The 14,278-nt window shown below is 61.6% G+C and overlaps 1 protein-coding gene across 2 annotated transcripts in view; it reads left to right on the top strand.

The window, feature by feature from the left end:
* Window positions 1–14,278, top strand: part of LRP1 (LDL receptor related protein 1) — a 79,293-nt gene that overhangs the window by 49,641 nt on the left and 15,374 nt on the right. For both annotated transcript variants that reach the window (XM_030866565.3, XM_060307074.2), the window contains 22 exons: window positions 1,102–1,233; window positions 1,493–1,627; window positions 1,819–1,948; window positions 2,066–2,192; window positions 2,553–2,704; window positions 2,796–2,920; window positions 3,200–3,577; window positions 4,981–5,170; window positions 8,429–8,633; window positions 9,000–9,192; window positions 9,796–9,921; window positions 10,128–10,256; window positions 10,526–10,645; window positions 10,854–10,967; window positions 11,272–11,421; window positions 11,499–11,621; window positions 11,957–12,073; window positions 12,236–12,364; window positions 12,604–12,726; window positions 12,806–12,946; window positions 13,042–13,232; window positions 14,071–14,254. In XM_030866565.3, coding sequence (XP_030722425.1) covers window positions 1,102–1,233; window positions 1,493–1,627; window positions 1,819–1,948; window positions 2,066–2,192; window positions 2,553–2,704; window positions 2,796–2,920; window positions 3,200–3,577; window positions 4,981–5,170; window positions 8,429–8,633; window positions 9,000–9,192; window positions 9,796–9,921; window positions 10,128–10,256; window positions 10,526–10,645; window positions 10,854–10,967; window positions 11,272–11,421; window positions 11,499–11,621; window positions 11,957–12,073; window positions 12,236–12,364; window positions 12,604–12,726; window positions 12,806–12,946; window positions 13,042–13,232; window positions 14,071–14,254 — 3,414 coding nt within the window. The remainder of the gene's footprint in view (window positions 1–1,101; window positions 1,234–1,492; window positions 1,628–1,818; window positions 1,949–2,065; window positions 2,193–2,552; window positions 2,705–2,795; window positions 2,921–3,199; window positions 3,578–4,980; window positions 5,171–8,428; window positions 8,634–8,999; window positions 9,193–9,795; window positions 9,922–10,127; window positions 10,257–10,525; window positions 10,646–10,853; window positions 10,968–11,271; window positions 11,422–11,498; window positions 11,622–11,956; window positions 12,074–12,235; window positions 12,365–12,603; window positions 12,727–12,805; window positions 12,947–13,041; window positions 13,233–14,070; window positions 14,255–14,278) is intronic.

Genomic DNA, 14,278 nt, shown 5'->3' with positions numbered 1-14,278 from the left:
CGCAAGGCAAGGGGTCCAGAGCAATAGGAGGGGGTGTGCAGGGCCCTGGGGTGCCAACCCGCATGGCGCAGGGTGTGGGGAGCTGTGGGTGAGGCTGTGGGGTAGGCGGGGCTCCACGGGTTCTCAGCCAGGAGCACCTGGAAGGTGGTGTTTGGGGCAGATTAACCTGGCGGCAGAGAGCCGGCTGAGTGGGGGAGGGAGAAACCAAGGCAGTCAGACCAGTCAGGGGGCTGTTGGCCTGGGCTAGGGCTTAGCAGCTGGATTGAAGAGAAGGGATGAAGCTCAGAGACGTTTCACAAGAACTTGCCGCCTGATTTACAAGCCTGCCCCAGGACAGCATTTCCCGAAGTGCACTCCTGGGAACCTCCCGCTTTGATGGGATAGATGTTATAGAAAGAAACACTGGGTTGGACAAAGTTTAAGTGTTTTTCTGCTGCACAATTTCTCAGAGCCTTGAATAGGCTCATCTGCACAGAAGTTTTCACGGGACGACTCTAGTGTTTGCGGTCTCCCCAAACGCGCTCGACCATGAGTCCTTTTTTGCAGGGAGCCTGAGCAACCAGGACCCATTTAGGGGATTCATTTGAGGACAGGCTGTGTGAGGGGTTAAAGGCAAGGGAGGATTCTAGGGTGCATGGAGAGTGGCTCCTGGTAAGAAATGGGAAACTGGGAAGGAGACTGGCTCAGGAGCGAGGTGGCAGAGACAGGGGTGTGACACAGACCAGATGGATGAGAACAAAGAGGAAATTAAGGTGGAAACCTAGAGTTGGGTATTGTCCTCCCCAGATTCTCCCTAACACCTTTGGGGGTGCAGGGCTGTGTGGATTGAAGTGGGACTGGAGGGCAGAGCGCAGAGAGAAAACCAGGTCTCTGCTGCCCTCTAGTGGGAACTATAGGTCTCACAGGTGGTTCCCCAGAGCTGCATGCTCCCTTGCTCTCTCCCAGCCAGGTGACCTCCCTGCCCAAGCCCCCAGGCTAGAGTATGTGTTGAGGGGGGAGGTGTGATGGCTGGGAGAAGGTATCAAAAGGGTTCGAGGGTGACAGAAGCCAAGCTTAAGGGGTGTCAGCAAAGCCTATGCCCAAAGTGTCCTTGTGTTGCAGGTGTGGGCTCCTTTCTCCTGTACTCTGTGCATGAGGGAATCCGGGGAATCCCCCTGGATCCCAACGACAAGTCAGACGCCCTGGTCCCAGTGTCGGGGACCTCCCTGGCTGTCGGCATCGACTTCCATGCTGGTGAGACATTTGGTGGCAGGAGGGGGTGGGACATGACCTTCCCTTTGGGGTGGTGTGCTCTGGGGCTCCAGGGAGAGGCTGCCTGACCGCAGCTGGAAGGGGCGACGCTTACCACAGCTGCCCCTGCCCCGCTATGTCCGCTTCCAAGTCCCGGGTCCCCCCAGCTCTCAGTCGCCTCTATCCTTACCCCTCGTGATTTTGACCTCCCACCTTCCCCCTACCTTGCTGAGAGTCCCCATGTTGGCTCCTCCACCTCCAGAAAATGACACCATTTACTGGGTGGACATGGGCCTAAGTACCATCAGCCGGGCTAAGCGAGACCAGACGTGGCGTGAGGACGTGGTGACCAATGGCATTGGCCGCGTGGAGGGCATCGCAGTGGACTGGATCGCAGGTGAGTTGCGGAAGGGCTGAGGGGCTGCAGGTGAGGCAGAGGACTGGGGAAGTGGGATCTCAGAAGGAAGGTTCTGAGGAGAAGGGGTAGGCAGGAACAGATGGGGAGAAGCAGGGGTATCAGGGGGCTGGAGGGAACCAGGTACCTCCATCCCCAGCTGACCCCTGAGCTCCCCCTTACTCCCTCCTCAGGCAACATCTACTGGACAGACCAGGGCTTTGACGTCATCGAGGTCGCCAGGCTCAATGGTTCTTTCCGCTACGTGGTCATCTCCCAGGGTCTGGACAAGCCCCGGGCAATCACTGTCCACCCGGAGAAGGGGTGAGGAGCTGGACAGGCTGACCACTCCTGGCTCTGGCCTGGCCTGGTCCCTCTGGCCACAGGCCCCCTCTCCTCCATGTTCTGGGGACTGACCCCCCTCTTCCGCCTCCACCCCAGGTACTTGTTCTGGACCGAGTGGGGCCAGTATCCGCGTATTGAGCGGTCTCGCCTGGACGGCGCTGAGCGAGTGGTGCTGGTTAACGTCAGCATCAGCTGGCCCAACGGCATTTCAGTGGACTATCAGGTTTGGATGCAGGCTTGGCCCTGGGGCCGATGGGATGGACCCCGTACTCTGAGGGGCAGTTCCCCTTACCCTGTGCCCTGCTCCCCACTGAGTCTCATATGATGTGCCCATTGGTGGGTAGATGCGGACCCAAGGAGTCGTGGGGTCCTCTGGCCCAGCGCCCCACCCAGAGTAGGATTCCACCACCCCAGAAATGGCGGAGGGGGTCACTCAGAAGCGGGCACTGGAAGAATGCCGAGAGGTCGGCATGTCGGCATTTCAGGGAGCGGGAAGATGTGGAGGAAGGAGGGGAAAGACGAGAGAGGCAGGAGTGAGTGGGACATGGGGTCTGGCAGTGAAGCGGGTGCCTCCGGCCCGCAGGATGGGAAGCTATACTGGTGCGACGCCCGGACCGACAAGATCGAGCGGATCGACCTGGAGACGGGCGAGGACCGCGAGGTAGTTCTGTCCAGCAACAACATGGACATGTTCTCGGTGTCCGTGTTTGAGGAGTTCATCTACTGGAGTGACAGGTGGGCCACTGTCCTGGCCTTCCCCTGGGCCGTCCGTCCCCTCCCCCCGGCCCCGGATGACATCCTGCTCGTGGTCCTTGCCTTCCCCCAGGACTCACGCCAACGGCTCCATCAAGCGCGGGAGCAAGGACAACGCCACAGACTCCGTGCCCCTGCGAACGGGCATCGGCGTCCAGCTCAAAGACATCAAAGTCTTCAACCGGGACCGACAGAAAGGTGAGGCTGGGGCTCCGGGCTGGGCAGGAGAGGCCGGAGGGCCCCACCTGGGAGCCCAGAGTGAGAAGGGCTGGGAGAGAACTTAGACCCACAGGGCACCCTCTAGGGTCCCACGAGGCTGAGGAGTTGAGCACAGGGGCCTGGAGGGTTGTCTGAACTGGGGATACCGAGGCAGAGCCAGGCGCCAACCAGCGTTTCCACCTCGGCTGAGATGACAGAGGCACCAAGGTGGCCCTGCCCTCTGTAACCTCCGCCTTCCTGGTTTCCCCCCACCCCCAGGCACCAATGTGTGTGCGGTGGCCAACGGCGGGTGCCAGCAGCTGTGCCTGTACCGGGGGGGCGGGCAGCGGGCCTGCGCCTGCGCCCACGGGATGCTGGCTGAAGATGGGGCGTCGTGCCGCGAGTACGCGGGCTACCTGCTCTACTCGGAGCGCACCATCCTCAAGAGCATCCACCTGTCGGATGAGCGCAACCTCAACGCGCCGGTGCAGCCCTTCGAGGACCCTGAGCACATGAAGAACGTCATCGCTCTGGCCTTCGACTACCGAGCGGGCACCTCCCCGGGCACCCCCAACCGCATCTTCTTCAGCGACATCCACTTTGGGAACATCCAGCAGATCAATGACGATGGCTCGGGCAGGACCACCATTGTGGAGAGTGAGCCCAGACTTCCATTCTTCCCAGCAAGTGGAGGCAGGGGAGTGCAGGGAGGGTCAGCACAGACTCAGGGTAGAGAAGCCACAGACACCAGCCAGCCCACCCCTGCCCCGGATCGGAATCCCGCCTGCCTCGGTGTCCCTGACATACGGCCACTGAATCACACAGCACCCATTGCAGTTCCTTGAAAGTCTCTCCTCAACTGGAGGCAGAGTTGGCCCCCTCTGGTCCTGGTTCTGCCCCCAGGCTACACAGAATAAGCGGAAACTCTCCCCTGTGTGTCCGCTGCTCACAGAACAGGCTGCAGAGATGGGGCGGGTGTAACCCCAGACACAGGATTTTAGTCACCTGGGCGAGTTTTCTGTGCTCTCTCAGCCTCAGATTGCTCGCCAGTGCACAGAGACAGGATGACCTGAGACGACAGGTGGGAGAGCTTAGCTCGGCGCAGGGCACATTGTGTGAGCTCCATAAAGGGTGTGGGGGGGTTAGAGCTGTCATCCTAGGACAGCCTTTCAGCTCTTTGAAAACTGCTATTTTATTCCACTAGTTTTCTCTTCTCCAGGCTGGATGCTCCTAGGTCCTTTGACTCATTCATTTGTTCATGCATTTATCACTCCTGTCCGTAAAGACCTGCCAGGCGCGGAACTAGGTGCCGGGTATACAGTGGTGATAAAAACAGACCTGTCTTTCAACCTCCTTGGCCCTTGTCTGCCTCACAGAATCCAGTCCCCACATCTGTCTAAAAATGTAGTGTCCAAAGCTGAACTCGATACTCTGTAATCGTAGCTCGATCGGGAGAGACTGGCAGAAGTGTCCCCTCTCTCCGGGCCATTGTTCGGGCTACAATACTTCTATTAACGCAGCTTTCTGGCAACCACATCGCCAGACAGCTTGAAGTCACTGAAACCCCTGAGGCTTTTTCTCTTAACCTAAGTTCTGCTACGTCTCTTTCATCACGCACTTAGTTCTTAACCTGAGCCTAAGATGTCTACCAGACAATTCAGTTCAGGGTCTTTTTAAGTAGGAAGCTCCCCAGTACAGCCCACGTGGGATCTGATTTACTGAAATCCAGTTTGCGCCCAACTTGGTAGAACTTTAGCTCCAGGAAGTGTGACCACAGCATAAAGCCAAATCTATCCAGCCATGGGAGGACACAGAAAGAAGGGTTAGGGGGATGGACCATGGATCATTTGGGTGGGAAATAGGGGGGTGCAGAAGGGGCTGGGGGCACCGAGGGCCACACCCACACACACTCCCCAGCTCCCACACTTCCCATCCAGCCCCACATATGCCAAGGAAGGGGGTGCCCCAGGCCATCCCCTTAGCGTGGGGATACCCAGGCTGCCCCTTCGCTCTGCTCTCTGGCCCTGTCCTGACCCATCGCTGCTCCTGTCTCCTCGCAGACGTGGGCTCCGTGGAAGGCCTGGCCTATCACCGTGGCTGGGATACTCTCTACTGGACAAGCTACACGACATCCACCATCACCCGCCACACGGTGGACCAGACCCGCCCGGGAGCCTTCGAGCGTGAGACGGTCATCACCATGTCTGGAGACGACCACCCAAGGGCCTTTGTGCTGGATGAGTGCCAGAAGTGAGCTGCGGGCCCAGGGCATGGGGACAGCGGGCCACAGGGTGGCAGGAACTGCCCCTAGGCAGACCAGGAAAGGGGATGCAGGAGCAGGAGAGGCTGGCTCTAACCTGAGCTCAGCCACTTCCTTGCTGTGTGACCTTAGACCAGCTGCGTGACCTCTCTGAGCTTTGGTTTCCTCATCTGTAATATGAGGACAATAGCATTTCAGGTGCCTCATCAAGGGGAGGATGAGAGAGCTGTGGAGGACCCTCTGACTTGGTGATTAATTGATTCATTCATCAGAGAGCCATGTTCAAGGCACATAGTAGGTCCTCTGTCTTTCTGGGTCTCCAAGCTTCAAGCAAAGGTTGTTCACTGAACACCTGTTGTGTGGAAGCCTTGAGCTGGGCCCATTCAAGCCACCTAGCTGGGGAGAGAAATCACTGGTGGGAAACTGCTGACGGCACAGGGCTGGATATGATGACCGAGAGGCAGCACGGGGGCGGTGGGTTGGCACAGGGCCTGGAATTGCAAAGGTCAGGGAAGGGCAGCCCGGATAAGAGCTTTGAGCAAGCGCCAGAGGAGGGAGGGCTCCAGGCAGGGAAGGACTTCAAGGGGCCTCAGCCACGCCCAGCCCAGTTGAGGTGCTGGGGCTGGGGGTGCGGGGGGGTGCCGGGGGGTTGGTGGGGGACAGGCTTGAGGAAGCCCAGGAGGCTGGGCTAAGGTTGCCAAGGGAGAATTTGGGAGGAAACCCCCCGGCATGGTACACACCCCCGGCCTCCACCCACTCTGCTCTCCTGCAGGGGCAGCCCCCGGCCCCATCACGTGGGCCTCTGGTGAGCCCCCAGCCTCACCTTAGGACTGCTGGCCCACATTCTAGCAAAACTTTGTTCCCCTGGATTTAGCAGCGCTTGGAATGTTTTCCCAAAGCTTTACTAGGAAACTAAGGAACAAACAAAACCCAAAAGCAGCTACTTAGAAACAGTGAGTGCACCAAACCTAGATTCCTTACCCTGATGTAACTCACGCCTGGCCCAAAGCCGGTCTGCCTGACACCGCCAGCCAGCTCGAGGGTCCTTCCTGCCTCGGTCCTGTCCCGCACGTACGCAGCTCACGACGGAGATCCCGTCTTCCCCGCTGTGACCCTCGGCGGCTTCACCTGCCTGGGGCTGGCCCCCCGGGCCCGTCCCTCGTGAGCCTGGAGCTTCCATGGGGGGGCCGTGCTCTGGGCCCCCGGCCTGCCTCTCACGTTTGATTCAGAGCCCACTAATTTCCTTTGCTCTGAGCTCAGGGGACTCAGTCCTTCACTCAGCAAATGGGTTTTGAGAGCCAGCGACGTGCTGAGGATCCGATGGGGAGCAGGGTTGTGTCAGCCCTTTGCTGGCATATTTGATTCTTGCCCTCACGAGGCTGCAGGGAGCTCCACGAGTGGGTGACGAGGACCTGACCCGGGCTGGAAGTCAGGGAACGTATTCTCAAGGGGCAATGCATGAGCCAGGTCTGCGAGGCGACAGGGTGAACTGAAGCCAGGCAGGGCACAGGAGAAAGAGCCGAACCGTCTGGGACAGGCCCTCCCTTGGCCAGAAGGAGCGAGCGCTTTGGAGGAATGGGAGGGAGCCCGTGCGGAGGGGGCAGCGGCCCCCCCCAGCCCGGTTAGAAAGTCTCCGCAACCCTGGGTGCTGACTGCCTGCCCCTCAGGAAAGCCTCTGCATCATTCCCCACGGCCCTTTCCCGGGGAGTGGTTTTACCAAACTTGGGATCCACAGTGACAGCACGGATTGTTCTGCCACGTGTAGCAGTTTATAACGATAGGAGGAAAGCCACTTCCCAGCACAGAGTGTGCTGTACCTGAGGGTGTGGGTGGCCCTGATGGGGAGGAGGATGGCTCTAGCAGCTGCCTCGGGACACCCGTTTTCTCTTGTGGAGGCCAGAGGGAGATGCCTCGTCTGCGCCCATCCTGATTCCAGGAGCCACCAGAACCCCGCCCCTTCCCCTGATGAGGCCTTTAAAACCAGGGCTTTATCCTCATGGGCTCAGGAGCAGCCAGCACCTCCTTAATGGGAGGGAAGCATCCTTTTTCTACCTGAGCACAGTGGCAGGATGGAGAGACGGGGGAGGGGGAGTGTTCAAAAGAGTGAGACCTGGAGAGGTTTGAGGAGATAAGTCCAGCAGCTCTGCGAGACAGCTCTATAGCCAGAACAGCAGAAGGATGAGGGACACAGGGGCCTGGGGGTTGGGAGGCAGAGGGCAGGTCCTGTGAGGGAACTGAAAAGCGGATCTGGCTTTGGTGTAGCTCAATGCTTTCCAAAGTCCAGGGTGCATGAGGGTGGCCTGGGGAGTGCTGGCAAGTCTGGTTCCCTGGCCTCACCCTACCCTAACTGCACGTGAATCTCCAGGACAAAGACCCAGGAATCGCCATCCAATGCAGGTGGTCTGAGGACCACACTGACACCAGTGTAGTGCTTGACCAGCCTGGGGGTCTTCCACACCCGCCTCTGGGGCCTCGCCACCACCCCCACCCGAGAAGCACGGCATAGCTGGGCGTTCCCACCACCTCCTTCACTGAAAGGAAGCCGAGGCTCAGAGGGGCCAAGAGGGATGCTTAGGTCAGAGCTAGTAAGGGGCAAAGCTGAGGCTCAGATCCCTAATATGCAAAGGCCTTAAATTACGGAGAAGGTGACTCTTGGGAACTTGATGGTAGAATCCATGCGTCCCCAGGACCTAGGACACACTAGACACTCAACGGCTTCCTGAATGCCAGGAGAAGAGAGAAATGAAGGAAAAAATAATAGAAAATCCTCAGATAGAACACACAGCTGTCGTTTAATCCTCAGACCCCTCTATGGGGCAGGTAGTAGTATTCCCATTTCATAGAGTGGGAAACTGAGGCACACAGGGGTTAAGTAACTTGCTAAGGTTCCTAGATGGTCAGTGCTGGAGCCGGGATGGAACCCCAGAGGCTGACTCACTTGGCTACGCTGTCTCAGTAAACGCAGGTGGCCATTTCACAGACACTGAGAAGCACTGGTGCACGTGCACACACAGACACACACACACACACACACACACACATGCAAGCTGTCTGTGTGGCAGCCCTTCCCAGGCACTGGGGCTGTGTTGGCCTTGGTGGCTCTGAGGTTGCCTGTGGTGCAACCTCAGGTGTCTAGCTGACACTCTGGCCGACCCCCGGGTCTGGCTGTCTGCACGCCCGGGCCTGGTCCCTCCATGGCGGACTCCCTGGCTTTGAGTCCTGATCTCCGTGGCCCTCTCTCCTCCCAGCCTGATGTTCTGGACCAATTGGAACGAGCAGCACCCCAGCATCATGCGGGCAGCCCTGTCAGGAGCCAACGTCCTGACTCTCATCGAGAAGGACATCCGCACCCCCAATGGCCTGGCCATCGACCACCGGGCCGAGAAGCTCTACTTCTCCGACGCCACCCTAGACAAGATCGAGCGGTGCGAGTATGACGGCTCCCATCGCTATGTGAGTCTCCGGGGCAGGCGGGACGGGCGGCACGAGGGGGCTGACGCTGGGGTACTGCCGGTCAGCCAGGGAGGAGATTGCCCAGGCACGGAGCAGGAGAAAGGGAGGCCACCTGACATGGTGGGAAGAGCCAGGGGGCAGTGGGGAGTCCCAGTCAGACCCTGACCTTGCCACTTCGCCATCCTCAGCCTTCCAGGCTTGGTTTCCTCAGCAGTTAAATGAGGAAAGTGATCACAGGTCTCTGCAAATCCTGCCCCTTCTGCGACTGTGTCTGAGGAGCCGGACCCCTGGTCCCTGGAGCCAGCTGCAGGGGGTGGAGGTGGGGGCGAGAGTGATCCCTTCGACGGGCTGATGCTGTCTCCCCAGGTGATCCTGAAGTCAGAGCCCGTCCACCCCTTCGGGTTGGCTGTGTATGGGGAGCACATCTTCTGGACCGACTGGGTGCGGCGGGCCGTGCAGCGGGCCAACAAGTACGTGGGCAGTGACATGAAGCTGCTGCGCGTGGACATCCCCCAGCAGCCCATGGGCATCATCGCCGTGGCCAATGATACCAACAGCTGTGAGTGGGGCCGCTGCCACCAGCCTTGCTCTCCTGCCCCCTGTGCCAGCATGTACACACACACACACACACACGCACACGCACACACACACAACTGGTCTGATTCACATCTTTGGACACCCCCAGCACATGCTTTAGCCATTCCTCCCACTCAGAACCACACCTACCCGCCAGAACCTGATCTCACACCCATCCCAGGCGCTGCCTACTCCACCCTCTGTGTGCACGAGCACAGACACGGTCCCACACTGGCTTGACGACCAAGGGTCCCACACACAGATCTGCAGCTGTCCCGGCCTCTCACACACTCCTCACACATGCCCTGGGGTGCCCACCACTACACACACGACCTTAGGCTTGACTCTCCCCAGAGTACGGCTCAGAGCCCCAGTCACCCCACCTAAGAGCACACACATCCTCAATGACCTCAGGCTCACCCAAACGCTCCCACCCGGCCTTCCCACGGCAGCCCCCGCCCCAGCCGTGAGCCGCCGTGTCACAGGTGGTGCCAGGAAGCTCAGCGAAGCTGTTGGGGGTGGGGGGCGTTCTGCATGTGCACAGCAGAGGACGCGCTTAGCCCACTGTCCTCCATCGCTGCCTCAGGCGAACTCTCCCCTTGTCGCATCAACAACGGGGGCTGCCAGGACCTGTGTCTGCTCACTCACCAAGGCCATGTCAACTGCTCCTGCCGAGGGGGCCGCATCCTCCAGGACGACCTCAGCTGCCAGGGTGAGAGGGGGAGGAGGGAGGAGGGCACTGACGGGGGGCCCTGGGCGTAGATGGGGACCGTCTCCTCCCAGACTCTCCAGCAGCCCAGCCCCACAAAGCCTTTCATCATGGTGCGACGGGATGGCCTCAGTTCCTGGGGGGAGAGGCGTACGGGCACTCAGAGCCCCAGGGCCCCGCTCAGGAAGCTCCCCCACCTTCCCCCCCAGCGGTGAATTCCTCGTGCCGAGCTCAAGACGAGTTCGAGTGTGCCAATGGCGAGTGCATCAACTTCAGCCTGACGTGCGACGGCGTCTCCCACTGCAAGGACAAGTCTGACGAGAAGCCGTCCTACTGCAGTAAGGAGCCTCCTCCAGCCCCAGAGCCCCCGCCCGCGCCCCCAGGCCCCACCTCCTGAGTCACCAGCCTCAGGCCTCAGCAGGGCGGGGCGTGGGAGTGAGAGGGGCAGAAGCCGCCCCCCGCAACCCCGACCGGAGAAGGAGTCGAGCCCCGTGCCGGCCCGTTGCAAAGCCTCAAGTTTGTCAAGGGAGCAAACGCAGGACGTCTCATCAGAGGCAGCCCCTGCCCTGTAGCTGCTGCTGACTGTGGCCTGCTCCCCGCTCTGCAGATACACGCCGCTGCAAGAAGACTTTCCGCCAGTGCAACAATGGGCGCTGTGTGTCCAACATGCTGTGGTGCAACGGAGCAGACGACTGTGGGGACGGTTCTGATGAGATTCCCTGCAACAGTGAGTGCGACCCGTGCCGGGCCTCGGACCGCCCCCAAGCCTGCCCCCCCCACTTGCTGATCTTTGGTCCCCAGGCCCCAAGGAGTCTGGTTCAGGGCACTATATGATGGGGCTGGACAGGCACTTTGGGCCGGGAGCCCTGGCCTGGGCCTGCCTGCCCCCCCCAGGGAGGACCCCGCCTGATGGCACGGGGTGGGTGCTCTTCTAGAGACGGCCTGCGGCGTGGGCGAATTCCGCTGCCGGGACGGCACCTGCATTGGGAACTCCAGTCGCTGCAACCAGTTTGTGGACTGTGAGGATGCCTCGGACGAGATGAACTGCAGTGAGTGATGCCCCTTTCCTGGGTGCCTCCTCGGGTGCCCTGCCCTCCTGTCCGGGCTCCTCTGCCTTCCCTCTGGCCCACGTGGCAGACTCAGTCCCCTCCCAGTCTGCCCCAGGCCTGGGCTCCCTGAGACTCAGGGAGGGGGCAGGGAGTGGAAAGTGTGGGCAGAGCACCACCCCCCACCCCCCACCGAACAACACGGTTCAACTTTCTAAAACGCTTGAAGGCTCCGTACGGGCCAGCAGCTCTAAGGGAGGGTGTTTGGAGGGAACCTGGTGTCACCCCTCATCCTCGCCTTCGCCAGGCGCCACCGACTGCAGCAGCTACTTCCGCCTGGGGGTGAAGGGCGTGCGCTTCCAGCCCTGTGAGCGGACCTCCCTCTGCTACGCGCCCAGCTGGGTGTGTGATGGCGCGAACGACTGCGGGGACTACAGTGACGAGCGCGACTGCCCAGGTCCGACCAGGGGGCAGGTGTGCGGTGGGCAGCGGACCCCCGAGGCGGCTGCGCCTTCATGCCTCCCTCGCCCCCAGGTGTGAAGCGCCCCAGGTGCCCCCTGAACTACTTCGCCTGCCCTAGTGGGCGCTGCATCCCCATGAGCTGGACGTGTGACAAGGAGGACGACTGTGAACATGGCGAGGACGAGACCCACTGCAGTGAGTGACCGCAAGCACCCGCTCACCTGAGCTAGGCACCCAGAGGACCTGTGGGGTTGGGGCTTCGCCTTAGCCACTGAGACCCTGTCCAGGCCCCACCTCTTGGTTCCTTCGCAGGAAATGCCCTCCTTTGAGAAGGGCACCCAGGGCTTCACCCCGTGCCCCCAACCCAGACCCTCAGGCTCTGAGATGGGGGCCGTCTCTCCAGCCCCTGCTGAGCCCCCCACAGAGGGTGCCATGGGGGTGTCTCTCCCATCCATCCTCTGGCATCTACCTGCCGAGCTGAGTGACCCGCCCTCTCTCCCCCATCTAACTGTGGCTTCCGACTGCCCCAGACAAGTTCTGCTCAGAGGCCCAGTTTGAGTGCCAGAACCATCGCTGCATCTCCAAGCAGTGGCTGTGTGATGGCAGCGATGACTGCGGGGACGGCTCGGACGAGGCCGCTCACTGTGGTGAGAGGGGCCTGGGGTCTGGCTGGGGAGGTGGCCCCAGGAAGGGCAGGGCCCCCCACGCACCCCACCAGGGACAGCACAGAAGTGGGCACGTCACCCCAGCTGCCTGGCCCTGCTCCTTCCACTCTTGCGTCTCTCAGTGGCTCCCTGTTCCCTCCACAGAAGGCAAGACGTGCGGCCCCAGCTCCTTCTCCTGCCCGGGCACCCACGTGTGCGTCCCCGAGCGCTGGCTCTGTGACGGTGACAAGGACTGTGCTGACGGCGCTGACGAGAGCGTCACAGCCGGCTGCTGTGAGTGGTGGGGCCGTGGTCTCACTTTGCAGGAGGGGAGACCGAGGTCCAGGGGAGGAAGTGTTTCCGCGGGGGTCACTCAGGCGGTCAGTGGCAGAGCCCTGTCTACAGCCCAGGTGTCCAGACGCCCCGTCCAGCGCTCTGCCCATTCTACCACTCAGACCACAGGAAGGTTGTGGGGAGACAGTCAGCAGCCGGGCGGGCGGGGGCTGAGGGGCCGTGTCCGCCTGTGTCCGCAGTGTACAACAGCACCTGTGAGGACCGCGAGTTCATGTGTCAGAACCGCCAGTGCATCCCCAAGCACTTCATGTGCGACCACGACCGGGACTGCGCCGACGGCTCGGACGAGTCCCCCGAGTGTGGTGAGCCCGGGGCCGCGGTGGGAGGGGCCCCGCCCTCCACGCACGGGCCGCCAGCCTCACCTGCCCCCTCCCACCGCAGAGTACCCGACCTGCGGCCCCAGCGAGTTCCGCTGCGCCAACGGGCGCTGCCTGAGCTCCCGCCAGTGGGAGTGCGATGGTGAAAACGACTGCCACGACCAGAGCGACGAGGCGCCCAAGAACCCGCACTGCACCAGCCCAGGTGGGCCCCGCGCCCGGCTCCCTCCCCACGCTTGGCCCGGCCCCGTCCCCCGGAAGGCCCAGGGCCTGGCTGACCCGCCACCTCCGTCCCCCCAGAGCACAAGTGCAACGCCTCCTCGCAGTTCCTGTGCAGCAGCGGGCGCTGCGTGGCCGAGGCGCTGCTTTGCGACGGGCAGGACGACTGCGGCGATGGCTCGGACGAGCGCGGCTGCCACGTCAACGAGTGCCTCAGCCGCAAGCTCAGCGGCTGCAGCCAGGACTGCGAGGACCTCAAGATCGGCTTCAAGGTGTGCTGTGCCCCGGGTGGGAGCCTGGCTGGGACTCCTTCCTCCATCCCTCATTCATTTATTCATCGGTTCATCCGTCCAACGAGGGCTAACTCAGCTCCTATTCTGCCAGGCAGTGTTCTAGGCACTGGGGACCCAGCACTGAGCACAACAGACATCTCTGCTTAGTTGGTTCTGCATCTGTTCGGGAGGTAGAGCCAGCAGGCTTTGCTGGCAGATGAGGTCAGGGGCACGAGAGAAGGAGGGGCACGCAGATGTCAAACAGGCGCCAGATGCGCAGGCCTGCAGTCCAAGGGGGAGGCCAGACAGGAGAGAGAGGCTGGGAGCTGTCACCATAGAGACGGCATTTAAGTCATGAGTCTGGATGAGATCCCGAAGCGGGCCAGTGTAGACGAACACGAGGGTGGTCCGAGGCCGGAGCCCTGTGCTCAGCCACGCTGAGGGCAGTGAGGTGAGGGGGGAGCGGCAGCGGAGCCTGGGCAGGGGCAGCCTTGGGGGCCGGAGAGCAGCCAGGTGAAGAAGGTGCTGGAGGAAGAGGTGATGGGCTGTCGGATGAGGCTCGCGGGTCACGTGAGAGGAGGCCTGAGCCTCGGCCTCGGGACGCAGAGTCGTGGCAGTCACTGGGGACTCACGCCAGTGGGTGGGGTGGGGGTGAGAGCCAGACGGCTGGCGTGGGCCAGCTCAGTGCCGGTGTGCTGCCTGCTTCCCTTGGTGAGGCACAGCCAGCCACCCAGGGTGGAGGGTGCTTCTGACCCTCGGTCTCGAGGTGAGAGGCCTGCAGCTCCTGGGGCGGCCCAGACCCCTGCCCGTGCCCACCCCAGGCTCCCTGTGCCCACAGTGCCGCTGCCGCCCCGGCTTCCGCCTGAAGGACGACGGCCGGACGTGCGCTGACGTGGACGAGTGCAGCACCACCTTCCCCTGCAGCCAGCGCTGCATCAACACCCACGGCAGCTACAAGTGTCTGTGCGTGGAGGGCTACGCCCCCCGCGGCGGCGACCCCCACAGCTGCAAAGCTGTGACTGGTGAGACGGGGGCTTGGAGGGTGT

This window comes from Globicephala melas, chromosome 10, assembly GCF_963455315.2.
Source record: "Globicephala melas chromosome 10, mGloMel1.2, whole genome shotgun sequence".
Classification (NCBI taxonomy): Eukaryota; Metazoa; Chordata; class Mammalia; order Artiodactyla; family Delphinidae; genus Globicephala; species Globicephala melas.
The sequence above is the reverse complement of the archived record's forward strand: the minus strand, read 5'-3'. Positions and strand labels throughout refer to the sequence as shown.